General features: G+C 41.5%; 1 protein-coding gene across 1 annotated transcript; it reads left to right on the top strand.

The window, feature by feature from the left end:
• Positions 1-2,010: 2,010 nt before the first annotated feature.
• wdr26b (WD repeat domain 26b) lies at positions 2,011-24,919 on the top strand. Its single transcript, XM_050057782.1, has 14 exons — positions 2,011-2,758; positions 4,867-4,966; positions 8,493-8,549; positions 11,798-11,934; positions 14,002-14,099; positions 14,187-14,343; positions 14,698-14,836; positions 16,557-16,697; positions 17,083-17,202; positions 19,408-19,553; positions 19,706-19,784; positions 19,896-20,025; positions 20,396-20,590; positions 22,477-24,919. Exons 1-14 carry the CDS (start codon positions 2,454-2,456, stop codon positions 22,500-22,502), a joined length of 1,830 nt encoding a protein of 609 aa, XP_049913739.1. The 5' UTR covers positions 2,011-2,453; the 3' UTR covers positions 22,503-24,919.

The following is a 24,919-nucleotide window of genomic DNA, read 5'->3' as shown; positions in this document are numbered from 1 at the left end:
ATATAAATGACATTTTTTTGTTTTACCTTGAGCTCAGGTTTTGTAAAATAATGTAGCTTAATTGCACTGTATTGATACTGTGTTAATAAAACATGTTTGCACTGAGTTTTGGGGATTACTATGGATCTTGCAGTCTTGAGATTTATTCCAATCAGGCAGCATTAGTACAAAAAATACCAGTGGGGGTTTCATGTTATGGATGCTAATCATTTCCAGACCAAAATATTGAAATAAAAGCATCAAATAAAGAGAAAATTCAGATTTATATCTTACATGATGATGTCAGCCTTATAAAATGTGTAGCTGCATTTTAGTTTGTAGTAAAAAGAAGAATAACTAGGCCAATCTATGCCACATTCTACATGCTACATGTTAGCATGTTGGTATATTAACTGTGTCAAGACAAAGGCAGGTCAGCAGTGCTGGATCAGTGATCTAATTATAAATACAATCGACGTCTCGAGCCACTTGTTACTTGTTTATTCATTCATTATCTGATTAGTTTATTCATTTATACTTGTGTCAGCAAAAAGACCTTGATCAGCCTTCATCAGCTAGTCGTCCTGTAAGGTTTTGCTGAAACATGGGCTTGCATTGATCCATTACAGGCACAGTCTGTGATATAAATGTTTATAAGAGCATGCCACCACTACAGAAATATACATATATATATATATATAGTTGAAACCTGACTCTCATTGTGAAGGCAGACAAGGACATTAAATGGAAAAGAAACACCGTTCCACCTGTAATTTTCCTATTGAGTCACACAGAATTGTTACAGAGGATGAAAAATGACATGGGTATCAATAAGTAAATAGATAAATGTATAAATAAATACAGGAATAAATAAATAAATAAATGCTGAAATCAATATGTGAATACATAAATGCATACATGAAGAAATAAATTAAAATAAAAGTTAGGATCTCCCACCTCATTACAGACATACAGACATAAATAAATAAATAAATAAATAAATGTAGTTGTACAAAATGTAGAAATAAATTTAGGATGTTCATTTTTTTATGTCCTGTTTACGTATCGATTATTTATTTATTTAGTCATGCATTAATCTTAATGTTTCAATATTTGTTTCAACAGTTATGTATTCAGTTATTCTTTTATTTATTGATACATTTATTTTAGTATTTATTTATTATTTTATTATTTTATCTCTGTATCTATTTGTTCCTGTATTTACTTACATATTCATTTATTTATTGACACTGAGTCATTTCTGGTCCTCCATAAAAAGGTACATTTTTGTTAGTGTTTCTGACTATATCAATAATTAGCAGAATAAAAATATTTATGTGCAGTAACTGAATAATATTAACAATAATAATGATGATGATAACAATGATAATGCTTTTTAAGGTTTTGAAAATAACAAATTATAGAGCTACATTAAGACAGTATTAAAGCAAAGTGACAGATATGTGGCTTTGAGGAAAACTTTGCAGAGTTTGAAGGAGGTATGATATATTTAATTGTATATAATAATAATAATAATTATTATTATTATTATTATTATTATTATTATTATTATTCATTTTTACCATTACGAATTATTGTTGTTGTTAATATTATTTAAATATAGACTGGACAAGCCATTGCTGCTTTTATTTATTGTTTAAATTATGATTATATCAGGTGTCTAATTATGTTGTAATTTAGTGGTAAAATCGAGTCAAATTTTAACCGTAATTTTGAAAAATACTTACATTTTATTTGGGCGTATTTTTGTAAATAAAAGAATTTGGGGCTACGTGGTTTATAGGGTTGTTTAGTTAGAAATAAAAAAAATATGAACACCTGTTGAAAGTCAATAAGAGATCGACACATTATGCTAATTTTAAATACCGGATATATTTAAGTCAAGTCTCCGGAGACATTCAAACGAAATGAATTTTAATGCGATGTTTTATTGTTGTCGGTTAATTATTATGCTAACTAGGTTCTCATGCGCCACCCATGGATTATAATTCTACCCGGAAGCTTGGTAGTGTAGGAATTTCCGGTTACGTCAGGGCGTCAGGACTCCATTAGAGCTGCAGCTGTTTTGAGAGAAACAACAACAAAAACGGGCTAACTGACAGCGCTCCCACAGTGACAGTCCGCTCTGAGCCCGACAACGAGGCCTCAAATCTGGAAGCTTAACCTTCATTTCCCACCCGGAGCTCCGCCGGCTTCTAACCACGGCCGCTCTCGGTGAGGAAACTCTGGCCTCCGCTTCCTCCTCCTCCGACTCGGACACCGGCGGAGCGTCGCCGCCCCCGCGGAAGAAGCACCGAGCCTCGGCGGCGGAGGGAGCAGGAGAGCCCGGGGCTTCAGCAGTTGTAACAGGCCTAACCGGAGTTGTCTTAGGACTTGCTACTCACTCTTCGCACTCTCAAGCCACCTCTGCCATCCACTTTAACCGAAGTGTCGTCAACAACCTCAGCAGCAGCATGCAGGCAAACGGGGCAGGACAGGGACAAGAATCTTCAGAGCTCTCCTGCCTTAACAGCGCACAAAACGGGGAGTCATCCTCGGCCGGTGGCACCCACTCCAACGGGCTTCTCTCCAGCACAGACAACGGGAATAGCGTCGGTACCAGTAACGGCTCTTCAGCCGGGCCCGGTTCGGGGACTTCGGCTGCCTCTACAGCGTCGGGCTCGGAGGTCGGCTCTCTGAAAAAGAAAAAACGACTATCGCAGGCGGAGGAAGATGTCATACGATTAATAGGGCAACATCTCCACGGACTAGGGCTGAAGTAAGTTTCCCAAAGTCGAGGAAAAAACCGACAAAAGCACATAACGGTAGCGTCGAACATACTCTGTGTGATGTACGTTAGTGGTGTTTGTCGTCAAAGTGCTAAATAGCAGATGGTAAAAGCGCTGTTAGTGCGCTTGACAGACACAAACATGGGGGGATGGGGTAGTTAGCCTGTGAGCTCGGCAGTTGGTAGAAAGAAGGGGTCCATCTTGCACAATAACAGTTAGCTTGATAGCTAACAGCATTAGCCTTCCCTGAGGTGCTATGTCCTGACATTAAACCTTCACACAAACACAACACAGTCCAACATTTGGCTGCTTAACAACACCATCGTTAGCTGGAGTGTGTTTCAGATGCTATCAGCGCCATGATGCGTTAATTAACGTTATAGATTTCGCACTGAATAAAAGGCATTACATCATCTAACGTTTGTAGCGTTTAATGGCAGATCCGTTGGCTTGTTATGGTTTGTAAAGCATATGATAGCAGTGGATTTAAACGTGATTTAGCGTTTAAATGAAGTGCACAAGCCGGATTATCGAGTTTGCTGTGTGCGTTTTTGCGTTGCGAAAAAAAAAAATGCGGAGGAAATGTTAATGTGCGGGTTGTCAACGTCGGTTGGTTGGTGGTTTTCCTCATTTTCCAGCTTGGCTGCCTCGGGAAAAATATGGTTTTTGCAAGACGGTGTGGGAGCAACATTAATAGGTCGGGCCACACTGTAATAACCAGCATGGTTATGAAAACTGTCCTGGTTATTTTAGTATTCCGAGTGCAGCGTTTGCACGGCTGGAGCTGTCAAGTTCTTTATTTATCACGTTAATAATCACCTTTCTACATAGCCATCTCGTGATTATGATAACTTTCCTCACGGATTAATGTCTGTATTTTTCTGTGGCTGTCACCGTGTCAGAGCAATGTGTCAACAGTCAGTCACAAACAGTGACGCGCGTGTATCAGGGCATGTATTTATTTAAAGGCAGCAGTCGATACCGTGGGCGACACTTGGTCCTGTATCGAGCAGAATCGGTTGCTTTCATGGCGGCTGAAGAATGTGCTTTCTTTCTGCCAGCTGTTTTAGATGCAAGCGCTGTGTTTGAATCTAATTATAGCATGGTGGGGTTTTCAAGAAATGTATGTCTAGCCCTGCGCTTCAAAGAGAGGCTGTGGGAGTCACTGTTGGGAAGCGAGACATCCGCAGATCTCTGGCACCCAGCTGAGAAAGTGGAGCTGCCATTACAAGGCATTATAAAAGGCAGCCTAACATCGCTGTGTTTACAGAGAGGGTGGGTCAGGGGGGATACATGGCATTGCCTGGTATGAAACAGAGCCCCCACGTTTTCAGCTGGGGAAATGCAAGAGAAATCAGTGTAGCAGCCAGCCAGCCAGCTGGATGAGAGGCTCAACACAGAGCTGCTGCGCCACTCCATTGATACCTGAGAATGATGTCATCATGCTGGAGGTGTCAGCCACCCCCATCCCCAACCCACTTTTCATTATCTCTCACACACACACATCTCAGCAGACTTGTTTGTGGTGGCGGCAGTGGTGGTGGAGTGTGTTTAGCAGAGAGGTGGTGTTTGGACAGATGGTTATGGTTCATGGTTGACAGGCTGGGAGGATGATGTCAACTGCAGTGGAGGGCTCAGTTCATGTTAGTGTACCTCCTACTGTCCACAAATAATGCTCTGGTGACAGGACTGCTCTGGGCTGACTTCCTCCAGTCATTGTTGGCCGTGGAATATAACATTGTCTTCATCCTGTTGTCAGCCAGTGACGTTATTATTGTCCTGGCGTTAAAATTACTTGTGCAGATCTCCCACTCACCTATTTGCTGTCCCTGTAAACACAGCAGAGTCACAGTAGTGAAATGCCAAAGGTGATTAGATAATCAAGAAAAGCAGTTTCATATAATCGTGATTCATAAGCTAACTTTTCATCATCGTACTGATGAGCTCACATTTTCTTAGAACTGACTGGTCTCTGAACTTTTATTCTGAATACATTTTAAAGTCACCCCCTCCTTTCTTTTATTTCACCCGTCATTTGTCTACATGCCAGTCTAACTTTGTCCTCCTCTCTGCCCCCTTCCTCTCTGTGTCTCTGCAGTCAGACAGTGGACCTGCTGATGCAGGAATCAGGCTGCAGACTGGAACACCCCTCAGCTACCAAGTTCCGCAACCATGTCATGGAGGGGGAGTGGGACAAGGTTGGTCATCATGGGTTGCCATGGTTACATAACAGCATGCATTTTGACAGACGGGGAATTGGTGACCTTTCCTATTGATCTGTTGTCCGTATTGTAATGTAAGAGAGTGTTTTGTTAAGACTTATATCTTTGCAAATCATCTCATATGACTTCTCAACTAAATCAAGTACGATTCCTGTTAGGAAGTGTTGTAGGAAGTCTGGGAAGGCACAAGCAGAGTACTTACAGATTTGCCTTTGGTCCTACTGTTATCATATGTTGAACAAGTCTTATACACATTCCTGACAAGTACTAATGAAGCTCTTATCTTGATAGTACAGCTGTACTGTGTGAGTGCTATTCGACTTGAAACTCTTAAATCATCAAGGACAGAATTGGTGTATTTCATGTCGCGGCTTGTTTTTGTCAGAACTTTATTTCATGTGCTTATAAATGATAATATTAGGTGTTTTCAGACTGGAAGAACTTTGTCATAGTGCGGAGAACCCTGCTTTTTGTTGTTTTTGCACAAGAAGAACTGAATATGATCGTAGCTCTTAGAACATCAGTTTGAGAGACTTCTTTAGCTCCTGTTTCAGAGTAGATACTCGAGGTGAGGAGAACATTTGATCCAGCATATTACTGCGATATTGTGTGTGGCGATATTGTATCGATACATGGATGTAAAGTGTCAATTTTTTTATTAAATAAATTATTGGAAGGGTCCCATGGTCACAAAATTTCTGAAGAAGTGCTTGGAAAGTTTTGAATATACATTGTTTTGGCTATTGTTTAAAATATGTTGATAAAAATCCCCAAACATAACAAGAAATACATTCTTCTATTGCTAATTCAAAATCTAGTGCTGCACTGTGAGACCGTTAAAATGTCTCTAGTGTAATGTGATACATAGACCAGACCACTATCCAATGCCATGTCCCAGTTTGAGGGAAACGTGCTGTCACATCAGGAAAGAAACAGGAAAATGCAGAAAAGCTGTTGTGTAGCAGGTTAACCAAGGCTTTCATACATCTATATATGCATAGATGTTAGGATGAGTAATATCTGGCTGCTGTTTTGGGTCATTGATCCACTTGGATGGTAGAAGCCTGAGGGGACATGATGATGATCAACCTTAATTTACTAAGGTATCGTGAACGCTCAGGTTCCCTCAAGGTCTCAAAACAATTATTAGATCATAGACCAGTTATTATGTCCATGGGACAGATATTTGTTTAACTAAAATAAATGCATGCAGACATGTCACAATTATAATCCAAGCACACATCAAGTTGCATCACCATCTACAAAATCTTAGATTTTCTATCCCCACAAAAAGGGGAGTGGCCTTGACATTTTGCCAAGTACCCATATGTGTCAGTCTGGTCTGTTGGCATGTGCAGCTAGTTGGCAGCTGGACTGTCTAACGAGCGGGTGAAGTTAGCAAGCGCTAGCAGTATGCTTATTCACAAATGCCTGGGAAGCGCATGTTTAATGATGCATGGCTTTATCCCTACATGGGCCTTTCTATTTTAAATTACTGAAATTAAGGCATGAAAATAAGGTAGGGTATTATGGAGAAGTTTTTAAAGATTCATTGGTTAAATGTGTTGGAACCCTCTATTAATATTGCAAGTAGCTCAGTCCATAGGGACTTGGGTTGGGAACCGGAGGGTCGCCTGTTCGAGTCCCCGTCCGGACCAAAATAAGGAGCGTGGACTGGTGGCTGGAGAGGTGCCAGTTCACCTCCTGGGCACTGCCGAGGTGCCCTTGAGCAAGGCACCGAACCCCCCAACCGCTCGGGGCGCCTGACCAAAGGGCAGCCCCCTCACTCTGACATCTCTCCACTTTGTGCATGTATAGGTCCTGTTTGTGCATGTGTGTGTCTTTCGGACCTGTGTGTAATTGACAAGCAAGAGTGAAAACATTGAATTTCCCCTCAGGGGGATTAATAAAGTAAATAAACTTAAACTTAAACTACAAATTCAACGTTTGGTAGCCTGAGAGAATTATAACATCAATTGCTTTTTGAGTCCACTAGATACATAAAAATGACTAAAGTGAGATGAACAGACTAAAAACTTCATCTTATTAGATGAAACAGGTGTTGACAGTTTTTCTTCTGGGATATAAATTTCAGTTTCAGAGAAATGGTAAAAAAAAAAAAATCGCAATATAACACAAGATATATTATCACAGTGCTCAGCATATTACTGAACTTTTGGAATCACAGTAATGTGTTGTGACTTAAGTATCATATAACATTATATCATGAGGCCTCTGGTGATTCCCACGCCTAGTAAGTACTCTCACCACACAAGATGAACCTCGTGTGACATAAGTCTACAGTGATTGGTAAAACTCATGAGCCAGTGTCGCACTGGCAGCCGCCATTTTAAAAACCTGTCAGCCATGTAAACAACAGCAGACAACACTAAACACAAACAACAGCTCATGATGAAAATAAGGAAGGAAACATGAGCAAGCGGTCGAACGGTGAAGTCCAGGCTTCACTGAGCAAATGTGTGACATGGGAAATACGACGTGGTTTTGACTTGTCAAAGCAAAACATACGAATCTTCGATGGCTGGCTAACGTCACTTCAGTGTATCTATTGCTGGTGCGAATGCAACAGATAGGAAGCTCTTGGAGGTTTGTAGTTCTCAAGGGAGCTCCCCAGTGGGCAGTTCCTGTCATGGAGCCGAAATCATCTAATGAGAGCTCAGATAAAAATCTTGACTTCAGGAGATTGAGAGGAATCTGTGGATGGTCAATGGGTCAAGAATTATTAAGGAACATTTTAAGGTAGAATAAAAGTGTTCATAGTTATTATGCTTAGTGAAAATCATTATTTATAACATGACAAAGCACATGCACCCATAAAAATCAAAATACTGGTTTATCAGAACAGCCAAAGCATGACAGAGCATACTGCAGGATGTTGTGAGGCGTCCATTAGGCTTCATAACATTAGGTTTATATTAGCGCTCTTTAAGGAGTTCTAATGTAACTGGCTTTTAAATCAACTCTGTGTGCTGTATCACCCCGCTCTCACTGCAGAATAACTCTTATTCCAACATTTTTAGAGCCGAGGCTTATAAAACGCACACATCTCATTAAAAATGGCCTTGTGAATCTTCTGGAATAATGACCCCTGTGTCAGAACTGCAGGATGGAAAATTAACACCAGCCTTGGAGCCAAATGGTGGTAAATTTTTTGGATGTGGTGGGCAGATTTGTACTCTGCGTATTAACCAGTAGTAAACCAGCCGCTGTTGTGATTCCAGAAATCATTATTTTTTCTCCCAGCAACCTTGAACAAGAGGTCAGTGTGTTTTGAGAGACAAAGATGTCGTGATGTCTTTTATAATTATGATCACTGCACACGGACATCAGCTTCATGGTTAAGAATGTAACCATATGATTTTTATTACTGCGCACGTGATTGTTTTTTTTTTTTTTTTCATGTGCATGCATGGAAACTGCTGAGCTAACCATTTCTCCCTCTGTCTCTCCCCTCCATCACCCTCCCTTTGTTTTGATCCAGGCTGAGAATGATCTCAATGAGCTGAGAGCACTGATGCATTCTCCCAACGCCATTGTGGTAAGCTCCCCTTGAACTGAACTGAATGGCAGGCAGTCGGTTAGAAGGCACAACTGGAGGTTCTAGAACGGCGCCGTGACAATGCGGGGCCGCAGGTTCTTGTTGTAAAACACTGAAAGCGAAAAATGTTCTGGATGACTCCTCAGGAAGTGTGGCAGCGGCAGGAATAGACACCAGGTCTAGGGAATGAAAGCTTGGGTCTTTTGCTTGTTGAGCAAAATGTAGTCCGAGTTTGCAAGCAGGATGTATTTCCTGTTCTGTTCCTTTAGCTTTTCCTTAAGATTATTAAGTAAATAACGCAAATTAGGCAGATTTGATTTGTTTTACATACATATATATACCGTATATTTTTCATGGAACTAGAGCTCTGCTGATTGGCTGTTATCAGGCTATTGCAGATATATCGTATTAGTGTGTATGGCAGCACCTACATAACAAACTGCAGGACAGAACTGTGTCATTGGAAATGGTTTTAACACTTCTCCATTATATACAATATCTTGTTTAGTACATATCATTGTCACAATTAATTTTAACAAATTAGGGGATACTTAAAATGTGTCTTTGTGTAAAAAGAAAAGAGAAAAAAAAGCCAATATATTGTGATGAGAATTTTTAAAATCTAAAATATTAATATCAGCTTTAAAACATATTTTAATTTAGATGTTACTGCAAGAGTATAATTACAGCTGCGTCCCAATCAGACACTAGTATAGTGTCATTTCAATAACGTTTAGAGTATGTGTTGCATCCGAACTGGAAAGTGATAAAAATTAAGTGTACTCATCACTCAGAGATTTAAGTGTGCATGCCAAATTTGCTTCATTCTTGAGTGTGGAGTAGGGTTGCAGTGATATACTGGTTTCAAGGTATGCTGTGATATAAAAGTTGACCGTTATCATATCGTGCACATTTGCTTATTATGATATTGGGGGGGAAAATGCAACTGGGTGGAGAATCTGTACTTTATTTTTTTTTTTTTTCAAAGAGGAGGCTTTTTACACATACTTCCTTTAACAAACTGGTTTCAACTTTCAATATAGTAATTTAACGTTTGTTCAATCAAAAATAACCTTTCCTTTTTTATGCCTTAACGGGTCAATCTAACTGATAGTTACATAAATGAAAAAAGATGGTTATTGCACTGTGAAAGCCTCATACAGTTGCAGCCCTAGTGTGGCGTTAATCTCTACAATGTCTTGTCCCACAATGCATTGCTCATTGGAAATAAGGAGCTATTAACAGCTGGGAAAAATGAAAATTAACAGTGAATGGAGGAAAGAGAGCTCCGGCAACTTCCTTGGAAAATATTATAAAAATAAAATAAATAAATATTATGCTTGCAATTCTAATTTTAATTGGCAGTTTGGGGAAAGTCTGTAATTCCTCTAATAATATTTCTTGTTAATACAAAGTCATAAATTGCATGTATACTAACTGTTAAAATGATCCACTGAAAGATTTCTACATACTCTAAAAAGTCTTAAAATGTCCTTTATTTACCAGTAAAAGGCCTTAAATTCAGATTGGATGTGTCCTAAATGTTTTTTAAATCACGTCACTGAGAATTTCTGGTGTTGTTGCTATGGGAAACATTATTTTGAGACAAGGGGAACACCGTTCAACAGGGGGGGAAAGACTTTGGCACAACACCTGTACACGTGCAATGTCATTTTCACCCCCTCTACATATTTAGATCACACAGTGAGTCTGCATCATTAAATTTAGGCTTTGCAAGGCAGTCTGCTTGTCAGTTTATTTTTTCTGCATAAGCCCAGAGAGTATCATAGTGTCATTTTACAGCACAGTACTTGGAAAGTTTGTATTTTCCTTTCTGGTGTGTATTTCCATCACATTAGTCTTAAATGTAGCTTAAAGTGATATTAAAAATTGAACTTGTTTACACCTGCAGACCCCCTGATACTGTGTAGCATTAGTATGGAAATGAGGCTTAGCTCCGGCTAATTAGCCCCAGCTAGCATGCTAATTAGCAGACGAGATGAGCTCCGAAAATGGTCCCATGTGTCTCAGTCAAGTGCCTGCTGCTCTGTGTGTCAGAGGTCTGTCTAACTGCCACTACCAGTCGGGTTATTGAGAGAATGGCTGCAGCTGTTGGTTGTTCAGCTGCATGTACAATGTGGGTAGCCATTTTAGGTCTTGAGTTGTAGCAGGTTAGTGTCGTCATTGTCAACACTGCAGGTCTGGTAGGCAGTTTACTTCTATCGCAGGCCTGGTTGGAGAGTAAGAAGATGTATGTGTGTTCATGCACTCTTTATTTGCAGACCTTTGTGGGTGGATGTTTTTTTTTTTTTTTGAATTTATGTGTAGTAGATTTTAACTGTGCTTTGCACCCGTTGTCAGGGCTTCACCTCCCACTGCATACCTGACATAAGAGAGAATCTTGGTAGCACACATGTTAAAGGAGCTGTATGCGACATTCAGAGCATATCTATGATTCAGTGCGAGCAGGGATTGACATGGAGGTGGTTGAGCTGGTGGCTAGCAGCTAACAGAGCTAACAGAGAACAGAAGGGCAGGCATTACACCTCTGTAACGCTACATTTGGCCACCATGGGTTGGGGCAGTATTATCAGCGATAACTGCAAGCGACTAGCTAGCCAGTGCACATGCTGTCGGACCGTCTACCACAACAAAGAAAAGAGAATCTCTGACTACATAACACAGAGAGGGAGCGTGACTTCATTCCCTGGGCAGGACGCCATTACTCCACTGTATCTTTACATAGCAAATAGTTGTTAATGCTATATTAATGCTCTGAATGTCACATACAGCTCCTTTAACGCTGATCAGCAGTAGCAGCAGCGACTGGTAGACACTTGCCGGTGGTCTTCAGTATGAAGTATGAAGGAAGAGGGCTACTGACATTACCATACGTCTTGGTTACATCTATAAATATGTTGTGATAATGAGAGCATGCTGCCCTGCAATATGCTGCCACCATTTCAAGCTTTAGTGGCAAATGACAGCAGAAATTTCACATAGGGATTTTTTAGATGTTGTTTGCAGCTTTACCTCTACAAACATGAAGCTTTTTATGCCCCTCTGTAGTCGTGCAGACCAGCTGTTGTCTGATCAGCGGTTGAAATCGCTTCTTATCAGTGTCAAAGGGAAACCTGTCGCAGTGCCATAAGCCTATTTGTCATTCTTTTCTTCCTTCCTTCCTCTCTGGTTTTTGATGAAATCTCTTCTGTGTACCTACTGTATGTCTCTCTTCTTTTTCTACTCAGCGTATGAAGTTCCTGCTGCTGCAGCAGAAGTACCTAGAATATCTGGAGGACGGCAAAGTCCTGGAGGCTCTGCAGGTGCTCCGGGGAGAGCTGACGCCACTCAAGTACAACACAGACCGCATCCACGTACTTAGCGGGTACGGTCACAAGTTCAATACCATATCTGTCTCATAAAAGTCATCAGACAGTTCCAACAGTTAACACAAATACACACCTACGAACTTAGATAGCTCTGTAATCACTAATGATGCAGCTCCCACTGCTAAGCCAACTATAGAGCCTGGCTTCTTAACGGAGGCTGGTTAGTCAGAAGAATGGAATATACCTCTCAAGTGACAGGACAGTTTTTAACCCGTCAAATCCACCAGGAAAATGATACGGTAAACAGGTATTTTTAATGTCCACTGTTGTCACACTGCTATTGTTTATCAGGTTACACAACAGATTGTAGGGGAGGATGCTGCTTCTTGCTAGAGATGTGTATAATCTTACAGAGTCAGGGAAAGCGTGACTCTTGACTGTAATCACGAGGCCTTTAAAAACTAGTTTTGACTCATATTTGTAGATAGCTTTCACCGAATGTTAAAAATCAATGGCTTGGATCAATATCCCTCCCTGAGCTTAAGGTTGTGATTTAATATGGTTCTCAAATATACATATTACTTTGAATTCTTTCCTTCTTCTTCATATCAGTAGCTATAGGATCAGTTAATCCATGGTCTTAATGTGCATTGATCACTCAACACTGTCGACGAGCCTGTTTGTCTTAACAGACTGTTACTCAGTTGACAGAACCATCTATTGATTTGTCACTTGTCTTAGGTCGATCTGTTGCCTGTATCCAAACGTGTCCTTGACTGTGTCATTGTGTTTCTGTCAGCTCCTTCCTCAAACGATACCTGAAACGTTGTTTTCTTTTGTATTAAAACTTAAGTACTAATCAGACGTGTAGCACTGCAGCAGTAGAATAAAAATGTTCACCCTATTGTCACTGATTCCCACTGTAATCACTGTATCGTGCTTCAGCTCTTGCTGACAACTTTTTGTTGTATATTTACTGTGATAATCTCACTCTGTATGTTATTTACTGTGTGTTAGAGGAGGGCGATATGGCCAAAACTGTTTTGCAATGTTTTAATTTATATCAGTGGTACCAGAATATATCAAGAAACAGTAATTGTTTTGTGTATTCAATTAAGAAATGCTTTGGAATAAATAGGGCTTCACAATTAATCATGATATTATCGAAAACATAAAATGGCAAATCCAATATCCAACTCGCAGAAGCTGCAAGTTTTTTTAAGAACCTCTGAGACTCTCATTTTCAATAATGTCAGGCAAAAACAAAGACATTAAAAACAATCAATAAGCAAACAAAGAAGCATCATGCATATCAATTAAAACAGAACCTGTTCTGTGAGTGAGCACCAAATATCAATGCTCTTCCCTCAAAGCCAAATGTGGCAGTGAAGAATCACCTGTAATGAACCTTAGGGCTGAGCGGTAGACAGCATCCACTGATTTCAGTGTAGAGGCAGCAGCCTTTCTGTGTATAAAATACCATTATAAATGAAGCACTGTGGTGCTACTGAGATGCCCCGGCCTACTAATCATAATCCAGATGTAAGGGAATATGCTTGTTTGGTACAGACTCCAGCAAAAATCACATCATCATCATTTCTATATTTTTGTTTCTCTGAAAAACAGATGCAAAAATTACCATTCCCTCTGAAATCACCGCTCATATCGCCATCACAATATCTGTCAAAGATCGCGATATGATTTTCTGGCATATCGTGCAGCCCCAAAATAACCATGCTGTACTTCATCACATTTAAGTCAAAAAAGCAAAGAAACAACTTGAGTTAAAAACAAAAGACTCAAAACACTACAACTAAAATTCTTAGGAACAGTCATTTTAAGTCTTTCAGGTTTTTGTATTTACAACTTCACTCTCCCCCTCCATGTCTGCCCAAATCACGTTACCTTATGAGGCAGCTCAATTCGCAGGACCACAAATTCACTCGAGAATCCGCCCCTGATTTGCTGCATACCCTGATCGAATAGCTTCCACAGTAGAAACAGCACTGCCAAATCTCTACCAGTGGACACATTTCTACCAGTAGACAATATATACGGTCATAATGCTTAACCCTACTGTGTATGTTGTTTTGCTTGAGCTGTGTGCTTGTGTCTCCCTGCAGGTACCTAATGTGCAGCCATGCTGAGGACCTGAGGGCAAAGGCAGAGTGGGAGGGCAAAGGCACCGCCTCACGCTGCCGACTGCTGGACAAACTACAGAGTGAGTCTATACACTGGCACAAATACTGCATGACTACAACACTACTTCATGCATCACTCAAATGTCTGCTTTTACCTCTCCTTGTAGCATACCTGCCACCTTCTGTGATGCTACCCCCGCGGCGGCTGCAGACCCTGCTGCGGCAAGCGGTGGAGCTGCAGAGGGACCGCTGCCTCTATCACAACACCAAGCTGGACAGTAATCTGGACTCGGTCTCTCTCCTCCTCGATCACGTCTGCAGCAGGTTGGTACAGCTAGCACGCTGCTCGGGCTTCTCAAGACCTCAGTGTTAAATTATTCTGCTGTTGGCTTCCTGTTATAAAAGTAAACTTTTCAGACATGCACTGAAGGCCTTGCTTTGCGTTTGTCCTCTGTGTCTGAAGTCTTAACTTATTTACTTTTTTATATCTCGTCTCTCTCACTATACGAGTCTAGCTGCACAACTCTTGTTTCATCATTTTTAACCTTTCTTATTTTCTCCCTCTTATCCTCGCCACATACTGTATATTTGATTTTACTGCGATTGCAACATGTTGCAGTATAGACGATACAAGCTGTCAGTGAAGATCTTAACCTTTGGTCTTTGTCCAAATTACAGGAAGCAGTTCCCCTGCTACACCCAACAGATTCTGACAGAGCACTGTAACGAGGTGTGGTTCTGCAAATTCTCAAACGACGGCACCAAACTAGCCACTGGCTCCAAAGACACTACAGTCATAATTTGGCAAGTGGACCCGGTGAGTGTGAAACCAACGCTACCACTTTTTTACGATCTTGTCCACAGCTAAAATTACCCAACAGGAATTTGGTGGTCATGACTTTTATATTCACAGGCAGGTTTTTCCTGGCATTTTAAAATATGTATCTTAGAGTGATGAACTTTCTTTGAATTTACCATGATAACACTTATGTACATGTAGCTGTTTGAAGGACTTTTATTTTCTGTCTTAGATTATGAGATATTATATACAGAAATACAGAAGTTACCACTCTGTAGCTGTTTGGTGAAGTCTGTCATTGTCATTAATATGGTATTCTTCATTCATTGCATGCTAAACAGAAACTCTGATCGGCTATCTCTTTCTGTAAGAAACACTGGTGTCTGTTTTTATATAAAGTAGAAAGTCTGTTTACAGAACATCTACTAAATAAGACAAATGGCATCAATTCAATGAAGTCTTCACCAGGTTCTGTTATATTGACTTGGAAAATGCTTTAAAAACTCTTTAGTGCACTTTTGACATGGATTTAGGAAAATTCATTTGTCACGCTGACTGGACTCAGTTATACCTTCAGAGCAGTCTGGAATCTCTTTGAATTTACTAGAGCTGCACAGATGAATCGATTAGCTGTCAACTATTAAATTAATTGCCAACTATTTGATAGTTGAGTAATTTGGAGTTGAAATTCTGTGATCCCAGCTTCTTAAATGTGAATATTTTTTAGTGTCTGTTCTCCTCTATGACAGTAGATTAAATATCTTTGGGTTGTGGACAAAACAAGACATTTGAATGTATCACCTTGGGCCCTTTTTACACAGAGATCGCGCTACAGGGCCTCTATGAAGTCCTTTATTTATGCCCCCTATGTTTCTTTACACAGAACCAAACAAAAGTAGCATCATGTCCCTCCCGTGTGTGATTTTAGATAGCATACTGCCATCGTGGAGGCAAAAGAGGCGTGAGGGCATGACATGTAACACAACAGCATCGGCTGCCAGTGTGACCAGCAACGTACACATCGGCAAAACACGTCAATAACAATCATTTACTGTTTCTGTTACATGATGGCTGATCTTGTCCTCTGCTCTGAGAGGAAGGAGCTCCCGGACATCAGTGTTTTCCCAATTTGCACACATCTTCGCCAGCATTCTTCTTCGAGTTAGCTGCTAACTGCTTTTAAAATCTCCCGTGATGGGTCATACATAACACGTCTTCAAGAAGTCACATTATAATCAACTGAAGCTGCCACACTGACCACGAAAGCCACATGCACTCACGCTGACACTGCAAGGCTCAACTTAATTTTCATGCAGCTGGTCTATTTCTTTCTCTGTATGCGGCTGCACGGCCCTTTAACACATTAAAACTACATAATACTGTGTAAAACTCAGTTCAGTCTGTTTAAATTGATTTAAATGAATAGTTTATTGTGCCAGAGGCAGCGTGACGCACAGAGCAACCTTGTGTGTGTGTTTTTTCATTCCGTATTAAAATAAATCCATCAGATCCATTTCATTAATTTAGTACCAGATAATATAATCCAAGCTTCCAAACCCTGCATTATCACTTAGCATAGCCACATGGTGCACACACCTGGTGTAGCAGGTAAAAACCTGCTCTGTCCCGCATATAAGATGTGTCACATCCATGCTGCATGTGTCTGCAAACAAGGGTCCAACCTTAAATGTGTCTGAATTAATTTGATCGTAGTCCTCTTGGTCTTGTCTTTGTGTAGGAGAGCCACCAGTTGAAGCTGCTGCGAACCCTGGAGGGTCACGCGTACGGTGTCTCCTACTTAGCATGGAGTCCCGATGACACCTACCTGATCGCCTGTGGACCTGACGACTGCTCTGAGCTGTGGCTCTGGAATGTTCAGGTAACATTTCTGCATGTTTCCGACCCTTACCGCACATAATCATAATCCTATACTTGTGATACCTCTTAACGGATCATGTTTCCATGTGCCAGCCCCGTTTTTCATGTGAAATATTGCACAAAAGCATAGATCGGTGATGTCAGAGACTTGAGCTGTCTAATTCAAATTCAGTAAACAAGCGAGGAAAGAAAAACACGCCTTCAGCCTCCTATGGATACTCCGTAGGCTGTGTGTACTCAATGACCTCTCCCTTCTCCTCCCCTCCTCTTTCCTTTATCCACCCCTCCCCCACCCTTACTTAATGTTTCTTCTTGCTGTCCCCCTCCCCCCCTATTTTTCTCTGCTCTGTTTTTCCACTGTCTCTGCCAATCCCGGTGATGAGCAGACGGGGGAGCTGCGGACCAAAATGTCCCAGTCCCATGAAGACAGTCTGACCAGTGTGGCATGGAACCCCGACGGCAAACGCTTTGTCACAGGAGGACAGAGGGGACAGTTTTATCAGTGTGTAAGTGGACAGTATTGTTTTTAATGGAATGTGTTAGAAAGAGTAAATGCTTCCAATATTTATCATCCATTTCCTCTCAAGACCCATGAATCACCTCTGTATTCAATCAGAGCTAATGCCTGGTGTGTTTTCAAAACAGGTGAGGAGGGTAAAAAAAAAAAAAGGAAGACACTGTATGTGAGTCATGTCTGTTAAACATCTGCTCGAGTGCTGTTCTGACCTTAAGCAGGCCGCTTCTAGATAATTGGATCTTTCGGTGTATTGATTTTTCCAGCCATGAACCCGATGAACCCATAAAGATGATTTTTTATCATGTTGTGTTAGGAAGATGGTGCATGCCTGTGTCCATGTGTGTTGTGCATGGCCAGGTCTCTGTGTAGTTGATAATGTCTATAAATGTTCCTAAGCTGGAAATGAAAATTTTGACTGTCAAGCTGCAGAAATGGCTCCGAAATATGTATCGTAGAGATGTCTAAATGTATAGCAGTTTCAGTGGTGTTCTTTGAGGAATCTGTGATATGTTGTTGAGAGGAGGGAAAGCAATTTGACCTTACATGTTCGTCAAATCTAACCTTTTTTTTAACCCTCTGAGACCCACCGTTGACCCCTTTTTATCATAGCAGGTTAACAGTATATGCCACATAGAAGTGGTAGACATAAAGCAGGAAACCTTAAGATTAATTCGATACTCTGTCACCATGTTGTTTTGATCAGCATCTAGTCAGATTTGTAAAGTTTATAATGTACAGGGGCTTAGAACAGTGTGTTTTAAGTATAGATGGCCATTCCTGCTCAATGCTCAATTATGTCTCATAAGTTGTTGCAGCAATTTTGGGGTTTATATAATTTGTTATGAAGACTTGATGCAAAATTCAACCATTTTCACCATTCAAGAATTGATAAAAAATGGTCAGAAATCCCTCCAGAATAAAATATTAATACACAAAGACCTTGAGGGACACCATAGAAAATCCATGCTGTGATCCGGTTTTTAAAACTTTTGACATTTGGTGATTTCTCCAATCAGATGGCGAGCACTTCTGTCCTGGAAACTACTCATGGACCCTCTTAATGTCAATATACCTATAAAAGCCATCCGCCCTCTAAATGCATGAGGTCTCTAGTTTGTGGCTGTGAAGTTTTATGAGGCTTTGTTTATCCCAGGGGTCACAATAGGTCATTTTATACAGTGACGTCCATTTCCAAACAGTGGTCATGCTACAATGAAATGGCTCCTATTTGAGCTAGCACAATTATATATGAATACATTTGGGCTTATTGAATCCACAACAATCTCAGCTGTCTAGTGATACCCAATTGATGCAAACTAAGACAGTGGTTCCCAACTGGTGGGTCACGGTCCAAAAGTTGGCCGCAGGTCCATTTTTGAATGGGCAGCAAGTGATTCGAGAACGTGTCGAGTTTGTAAAAAAAAAAAACGCTTTATTTTGGAGTACATTAAATTTCCGGCAGAGCTTTTATTTCAAAGTGCTGTATCCTGCTGTAGAGTGAGTGATTAACAGACAGCTACTTGACAGAGACAGCAAAGTAGCTCGACGACATAGCCAAACACAAGTATGATGCTAAATAGAATAAACTGTGTGGACCTTGAACTATTGACTAAGGAGAAATCCAGACCCCGTGGCTGGACCAGTTGGGAACCACTGATCCAAGACATTTTAGGGACCTTATTATGCAGAAAGATTCAAATACACCAATTTTAAAATAGGTGGAAATTATACATTTATGCTGCATGGGAAAAAGTGCACAGTTTTTGCCAAAAGATACATGGGATTAGCATTTAATGGGCATGTCTGTAAGAGACATTTAGGTAACCAGAGAACCTGTTTTCATTCACATATCTTGAGGTGAAGGGTCAAGAGACCCCATTGAAAATGGCAATGCCAGTTTTTCCTTCACCAAAGTTTAGCTTAAACTTGGAACGTTATTTAGCTCCTTCCCGACAAGCTAGCATGACATGACTGGTACCTTCCCCCTAGCTTTGAAAATGAGCACTCCTCAGCCTCTCAAAGACAGTAATGTTGGCCAAGAACACCAGAGCTCCTGCTGTCTCTAAGGGTTAAATTGTCTGCTTGTTTTACTGTGTTGGTGCCTGAGCAGAAAGAGAGTGCATCTAACAGGTCTTCTTTTTAAAAAAGGGTAGCTATTTTCCTGAGATGAGAGCTCTGCTGCATTTGTTGTCAGGACCTGGACGGTAACTTGCTGGACTCCTGGGAGGGTGTGAGAGTGCAGTGCCTGTGGTGCCTGGGCGATGGCAGAGCAGTGCTGGCCTCGGACACACACCAGCGTATCCGGGGGTACAACTTCGAGGACCTTACTGACAGAAACATGTACGTGTCAGCCCTAATAGTCCCTGTACTGCAGTGTGTCTAGATGAAGGAGTGATATTTAAAGCTTTTATGCAGCCACACCTACACAGGTGTTTAGTATATTTGCACTTCTCAAAATGGCTGACTGTGTGCTGTTAACATGTCCTTTACAGAGTTCAGGAGGACCACCCTATCATGTCTTTTACTGTTTCAAAGAACGGAAGATTAGCTTTGTTAAATGTAGCAACTCAGGTAAGCTTTCTGACCAACTCACTGTTTATTTGCTCCTAAAGCGCACCACCATTTTGTTTCTAGAAACATGCAGGACGTTTCAGCAGTCTGTTCTTTTACAACCTTCTGCAGGGAGTGCACCTGTGGGACCTTCAGGACCGGGTGCTGGTGAGGAAATACCAAGGTGTGACCCAAGGCTTCTACACCATCCACTCCTGCTTCGGAGGACACAACGAAGACTTTATTGCCAGTGGCAGTGAAGGTACAGTATATATGATATTGACAGAGATAACACTGTGGCTCTTTGTAATAAACTGTAGCACGTCCCCGCTGACTTTGTGGGAGTAATGTGGCTGTGTTTTGATTGTGTTTAGTAAAAAAAACATAGAGCTTCCTGCACTATAAGTCATCTCTCAGAGTGGTGTGATATGGAGCCATTACAGGGAAATAAAAATAATATCTTCCTTACTGCCTGTTGCACAGGATCTCTGCAGTATTGCCTCATATGGACAGGTTTCTTTCTTCTTCATATTGCTCTAATCTCTAACAGTTATCTATGTGTTCTTATATTTCCTCCTGTGCACTGACTATCTGTACTTCCGCCTGTTTTATTGGCCGTCCCTTCTCTACAGACCACAAAGTGTACATCTGGCACCGGCGTGGCGAACTTCCCATCGCCGAGCTAACAGGCCACACGCGTACCGTTAACTGTGTGAGCTGGAACCCGGTCATCCCAGGACTAATGGCTTCCGCCTCAGATGATGGCACAGTGCGTGTCTGGGGTCCTGCACCCTTCCTCGACTCGCAAGAGGCGGACGGACTCAACGGTAATTGTCAGATCTGTTTTTAGCATAGTGCAAGTGATCGTCGTTTGCTCGAAAACTGTCATTGTAAAGCTAGTGTTGGTAGATTTTGTCATATTTGCTGACACTGTCACTTCATCCGCACAGTATTTTATGAGATAAATAGTGTAGGGAAGAAGTCATCTTCCTCCTGCTCCTCGTATTAGTGCTTCTTTAGGCATTCGCTAGTGTAGGATCCATGAATTAATTTGGAAAGGAATGGATTTTGCAAGATTTGAGATGGTTTATATTTTTTTATTGTTTGTGATTGTGGTTATTGGGAGAGTCTGCTCACATGGATATGGGTGGTGTAACTTATAATCTTTATGAGCATCTCATATTCACCTGTGTGCTTTTTTGGTTGGAGAGAGAGGGTGAGTGGGTCGCCATATTTGTTGTTGACCGCACTCTTTTTCTTCACTGTGATCATTTTGATTATACGTTTAAACATTTTTTTTGGATCTCCGTGAAGCTTTTATTGGCATGTCAGACCAGTAAACCAGGCCCAGCGTCCACCTCTCAGCTACTTCTAGTTTGTTTCCTGCAGTCGCTACATAAAGAATCTACCACAGCTGAAGGAAAACAACCAAACAAAGTCGAGGAGTTTCTAACACAGCTGTAGATCATGTCAATCACTGCTCATGAACTGCGGACAAACTAGGCAGCTCTGCTAAAATACGAATCAGGATTCTGTTACTGTGTTGCCTATTTCTCACCTTAAATGTTTTCAGAAACATGTTTTAGTGTACTGTTTAGCTGTAAAATGAGAACATTTGTGACCCGGCCAGTGGGCGGATCTTTGTTTTGGCTTGACTGTTTTCATCATGGCGGCCAGGTCACATAGAATAGGCGATGCGGTACCACAGTCTTGATTCAGATTTGGTCTGTGCTGCCTAGTTTGACAGTTTGAGCTCAGTTCATGAGCAGTGATTGACAGCTGTGTAGGGAACCCTAGGCTGTGATTAGCCGCTTTCATTTAGCAAATGCCATTTGAAGCACCATGAGTAGGAATATGATTTTTCAGACTGTGTGTATGAATGACTGCTGTAGCAAATATGACAACATGTTATTTTATAAGTTACCAACCACAGCTTTAACCACCAAAATTATCATTGCAGCTTATGTTGACTATTTAATAGAGTGGATCCCAACTTGTCCAGCCACAGGGTCTGAATTTCTCCTTAGTCGTTAGTTCACTAGTCAGTCCGTCACTCATTAGTTCAGTTTACTACACTCAGCATCGTACTTGTGTTTGGCCAGGTTGTCGAGCTATTTTGCTGTCTCTGTTAAGTAGCTGTCCATTAGTCACTCACTCTACAACAGGAAACAGCACTTCAGAATAAAAGCTCTGTGCTAGAATTATCTGTGCTTCAGAATAAAGTGTGTTTTTTACAATCATTCAGTATGGACCTGTAACCCACTTTTGGACCGTGACCCATCAGTTGGGAACCACCGATTTAAAACTTTCTGTACAGAGTTATGGCTAGGGTTGGGTATTGGTATGCAATACCTTAAAGTTATTGACAGAAATAACCCAGTTCCAAGTATTATCAACACAACTCCAGTCAGATGATACCTGAATGCGATCCTTTTTGCTCTGGGGGTCTGATCCCAAACCGTCCCAACTGCCCACCGGATCTGCAAACTCTCTGTCGCTGCCGTCTCTGAAGCGTTCACATTACGGGTATCAAATGAACCACTGGAAGCTTTGGTATCAGTGTCACTTAAAGGGTACTCTCATCAGTACTGGTATCACAATTCTTTTAAATGATACAGAGCTATAAGTAAGAGCTTTTTGGTGTCAGGTTACCTTTTGTTCAATGTTCTTAAATGACATCTCTTTATTTACCTGATGTTTTCCCTCTCTTCAGAAAACTGCAGTAACATGGACAGTTGATGGTCACTTATGGAGCAGATGACATCTCTCTTTAACAACAACCCAAGAACCCCACAATAAAACAAAAATAGAAACGGGCGAATCGAATCTCAACACCAACCTAAAGCAAGACGAGAATAACAAACAAAAAGCCACCAAGATGAAAAATAAGAGAAAACAAAAGTGAGAAAAAAACGTCTCCCGACTGGCCTAGACAAAACGGTGGAGGTGACGACGGACATTCTGAAGATTCGGGTGTTCATCCAAAACCTGACCCCTGACCCAGAGGAAGACCAGCCAGTGTCCCCAGCGGGCTACGACCGCCATCCACTGGCGAGCTGTAACGGCTGCTTCTCCTCCTCCAACTGACCCGTCTTCCCCCCACCTCGCCGCATGGCCACCAGCCGTGCCAGGTCCTCACAGAGTTTCCCAGGAAACCTCCACCTTGAGCTTGGAGCACATCAATTTCCCCCCTGTGATGCCTCCGGACAGACACCGCAGACCAGCCGTCTATCATTGGACTACACCTGTCTGCCTGTTTGTCTCTCACATTACCTGTATAATGTCTCCATGGACATGGGTGGGGTGTTGCTGGGGGAGGATGGTGCATCGGGAGGGGGGGGGATATAGCAACTCTTCTGTATGTATGTTTTCCTCCTCTTCCCCACTCTCTTGCTATATTCTTCGATCTGTTGGACAAAAGGCTGAAAACCCATCGTACAAACACTGACCGACCAGCTGACAAAGAACACACACACACAGAAAAAAAGGCTATGCTAAATGTTGGAATTTTTTTATGATAGTCATAGCGTAATTCTCATTTAAGAGGTGAATCTTAGCTCAAGTAGTGCCCGTGGAACGCTTTAGCTTGAAGATTCCACTTTGTGTTTCTCGACATTAGGAAACTTTTTATTCCTTAATTTAACTTCTAACAAGGACAGTCGCTGTAACGTTTCCAGCTGACGGCCTCCCCTCCTCTCCTCCTTCGTCCCCCCTCCCCCCCTCTGTCGAGCTAGCAACCGCACAAACTCCATTACATCTGCCTAAGAGGAGCCGGACAGAGGGATTCACAGGTCACATATCAACGGTGAGGGGGGCGGGGGTCACACGTTGGTGGTGAGGTGGGGTTTCCACTGTCAGGACACATGACCTTTCTAAAAGACGTGAAAAAGTGCAACTCGGGATTGCACGCCGCTGACTGCTGTCCCTCCTCTGTTCGTGTGCGTGTGTGTGTGTGTGTGTGCGTGTGTGTGAGAGTGACTGAGAGCGATTATGCATGCACACATTAGTGTGAGAGTTGACATTTTGTGGGTGAAGGTTTAATTGGCGCGTGTTTTTTTGTACGTGTGTTCAATTCACACCAGCAGAAGATTCACACCCCTCCTCCTCCTCCTCCTCCTCCTCCTCCTCCCCCACGCTCCTAATCCCATAGTAAAATTGTAAAGAGGATTTTAAACCAATTCTAAGTTATCCAAAGCCCCATAGGGACCTCTATCTGTGGAACAAAGAATACTTGAGAGCCATTTTGTAAAAGAAAAACTTTTATTTAATCTGGGGCTTTAATTTTTACATTTTGAACTCTTTTTTTTCTCCTCCTTAACCACGTGGCATTCAAACGGCACTGAGTTATTGGCAATGAATCATCTCTGTGGGGGAAAAAAAGAAAATTTAAAAAAGTGACTGAGGCATGTTTCAAAAAGCTGTAAAACTGTTGTTTATTAGCAAAGGGTCATTTCATAAGAGGAGTGAATGATTGTAATTATTGGAGTAGTTAGCACGGCCCTAGAGATGAGAGGCACCAATAACCAGAGGCACTCTGCCAACCCAGAACACACACAAACTGCCTTCCTGTTCATACAGTTGCACACAAACCTTCAGTATGTATGACACCCCCGACCGCACTTCTTTGAGTGGTCTTTTGTTTTTTTGCTCTCTCGCACCTACTGCTAGCATAAATCCATAAGCTCCTTATGGTCGCCACACTTGCTGTTCTGATGGCTTAAAAGGTCGCATTGGCAGATTGCTAAAGGAATCGAACCCTCACTACGCCTCTATGCACCCAAAAGCAGTGACTGATCATCTTGTAGACGTTATAAAAAACTGAACCTCGCGCATACAAGGCACAGCAGCCTCACATCGAGGGCACCACTCTTGGAGCTTAGAGAGAATTCAGCATTAACACCCCCCCCCTCCCCCCTTCGCTCTCCAGCCAAGTTACCCAGTGGTCAGTGCGCCATTCAAAGCTTTCTTCCTCCCTTTTTCAGGGTATGTAATGACTATTTGCTACAGACTGATATACAGTAAAACATGTTTAAAATCAGTGCTTTTCTGTCTGTTTTTATTGAACTTTTTTGTTACTTAAATTTTTTGTTCACATTATATCATTTTTTTTGGTTGACCTCTATCCCTGTATGATCATATTAAAATATAACCAGACA

Source organism: Epinephelus moara, chromosome 12, assembly GCF_006386435.1.
Source record: "Epinephelus moara isolate mb chromosome 12, YSFRI_EMoa_1.0, whole genome shotgun sequence".
Classification (NCBI taxonomy): Eukaryota; Metazoa; Chordata; class Actinopteri; order Perciformes; family Serranidae; genus Epinephelus; species Epinephelus moara.
This window is presented reverse-complemented; position numbering and strand designations above follow the sequence as displayed.

Coding starts and splice junctions, on each gene's coding strand:
- wdr26b (XM_050057782.1), top strand. CDS start 2,454: ATGCAGGCAAACGGGGCAGGACAGGGACAAGAATCTTCAGAGCTCTCC. Junction 20,026..20,395: donor TATTGCCAGTGGCAGTGAAG/GTACAGTATATA, acceptor CCTTCTCTACAG/ACCACAAAGTGTACATCTGG. Junction 20,591..22,476: donor AGAGGCGGACGGACTCAACG/GTAATTGTCAGA, acceptor CCCTCTCTTCAG/AAAACTGCAGTAACATGGAC.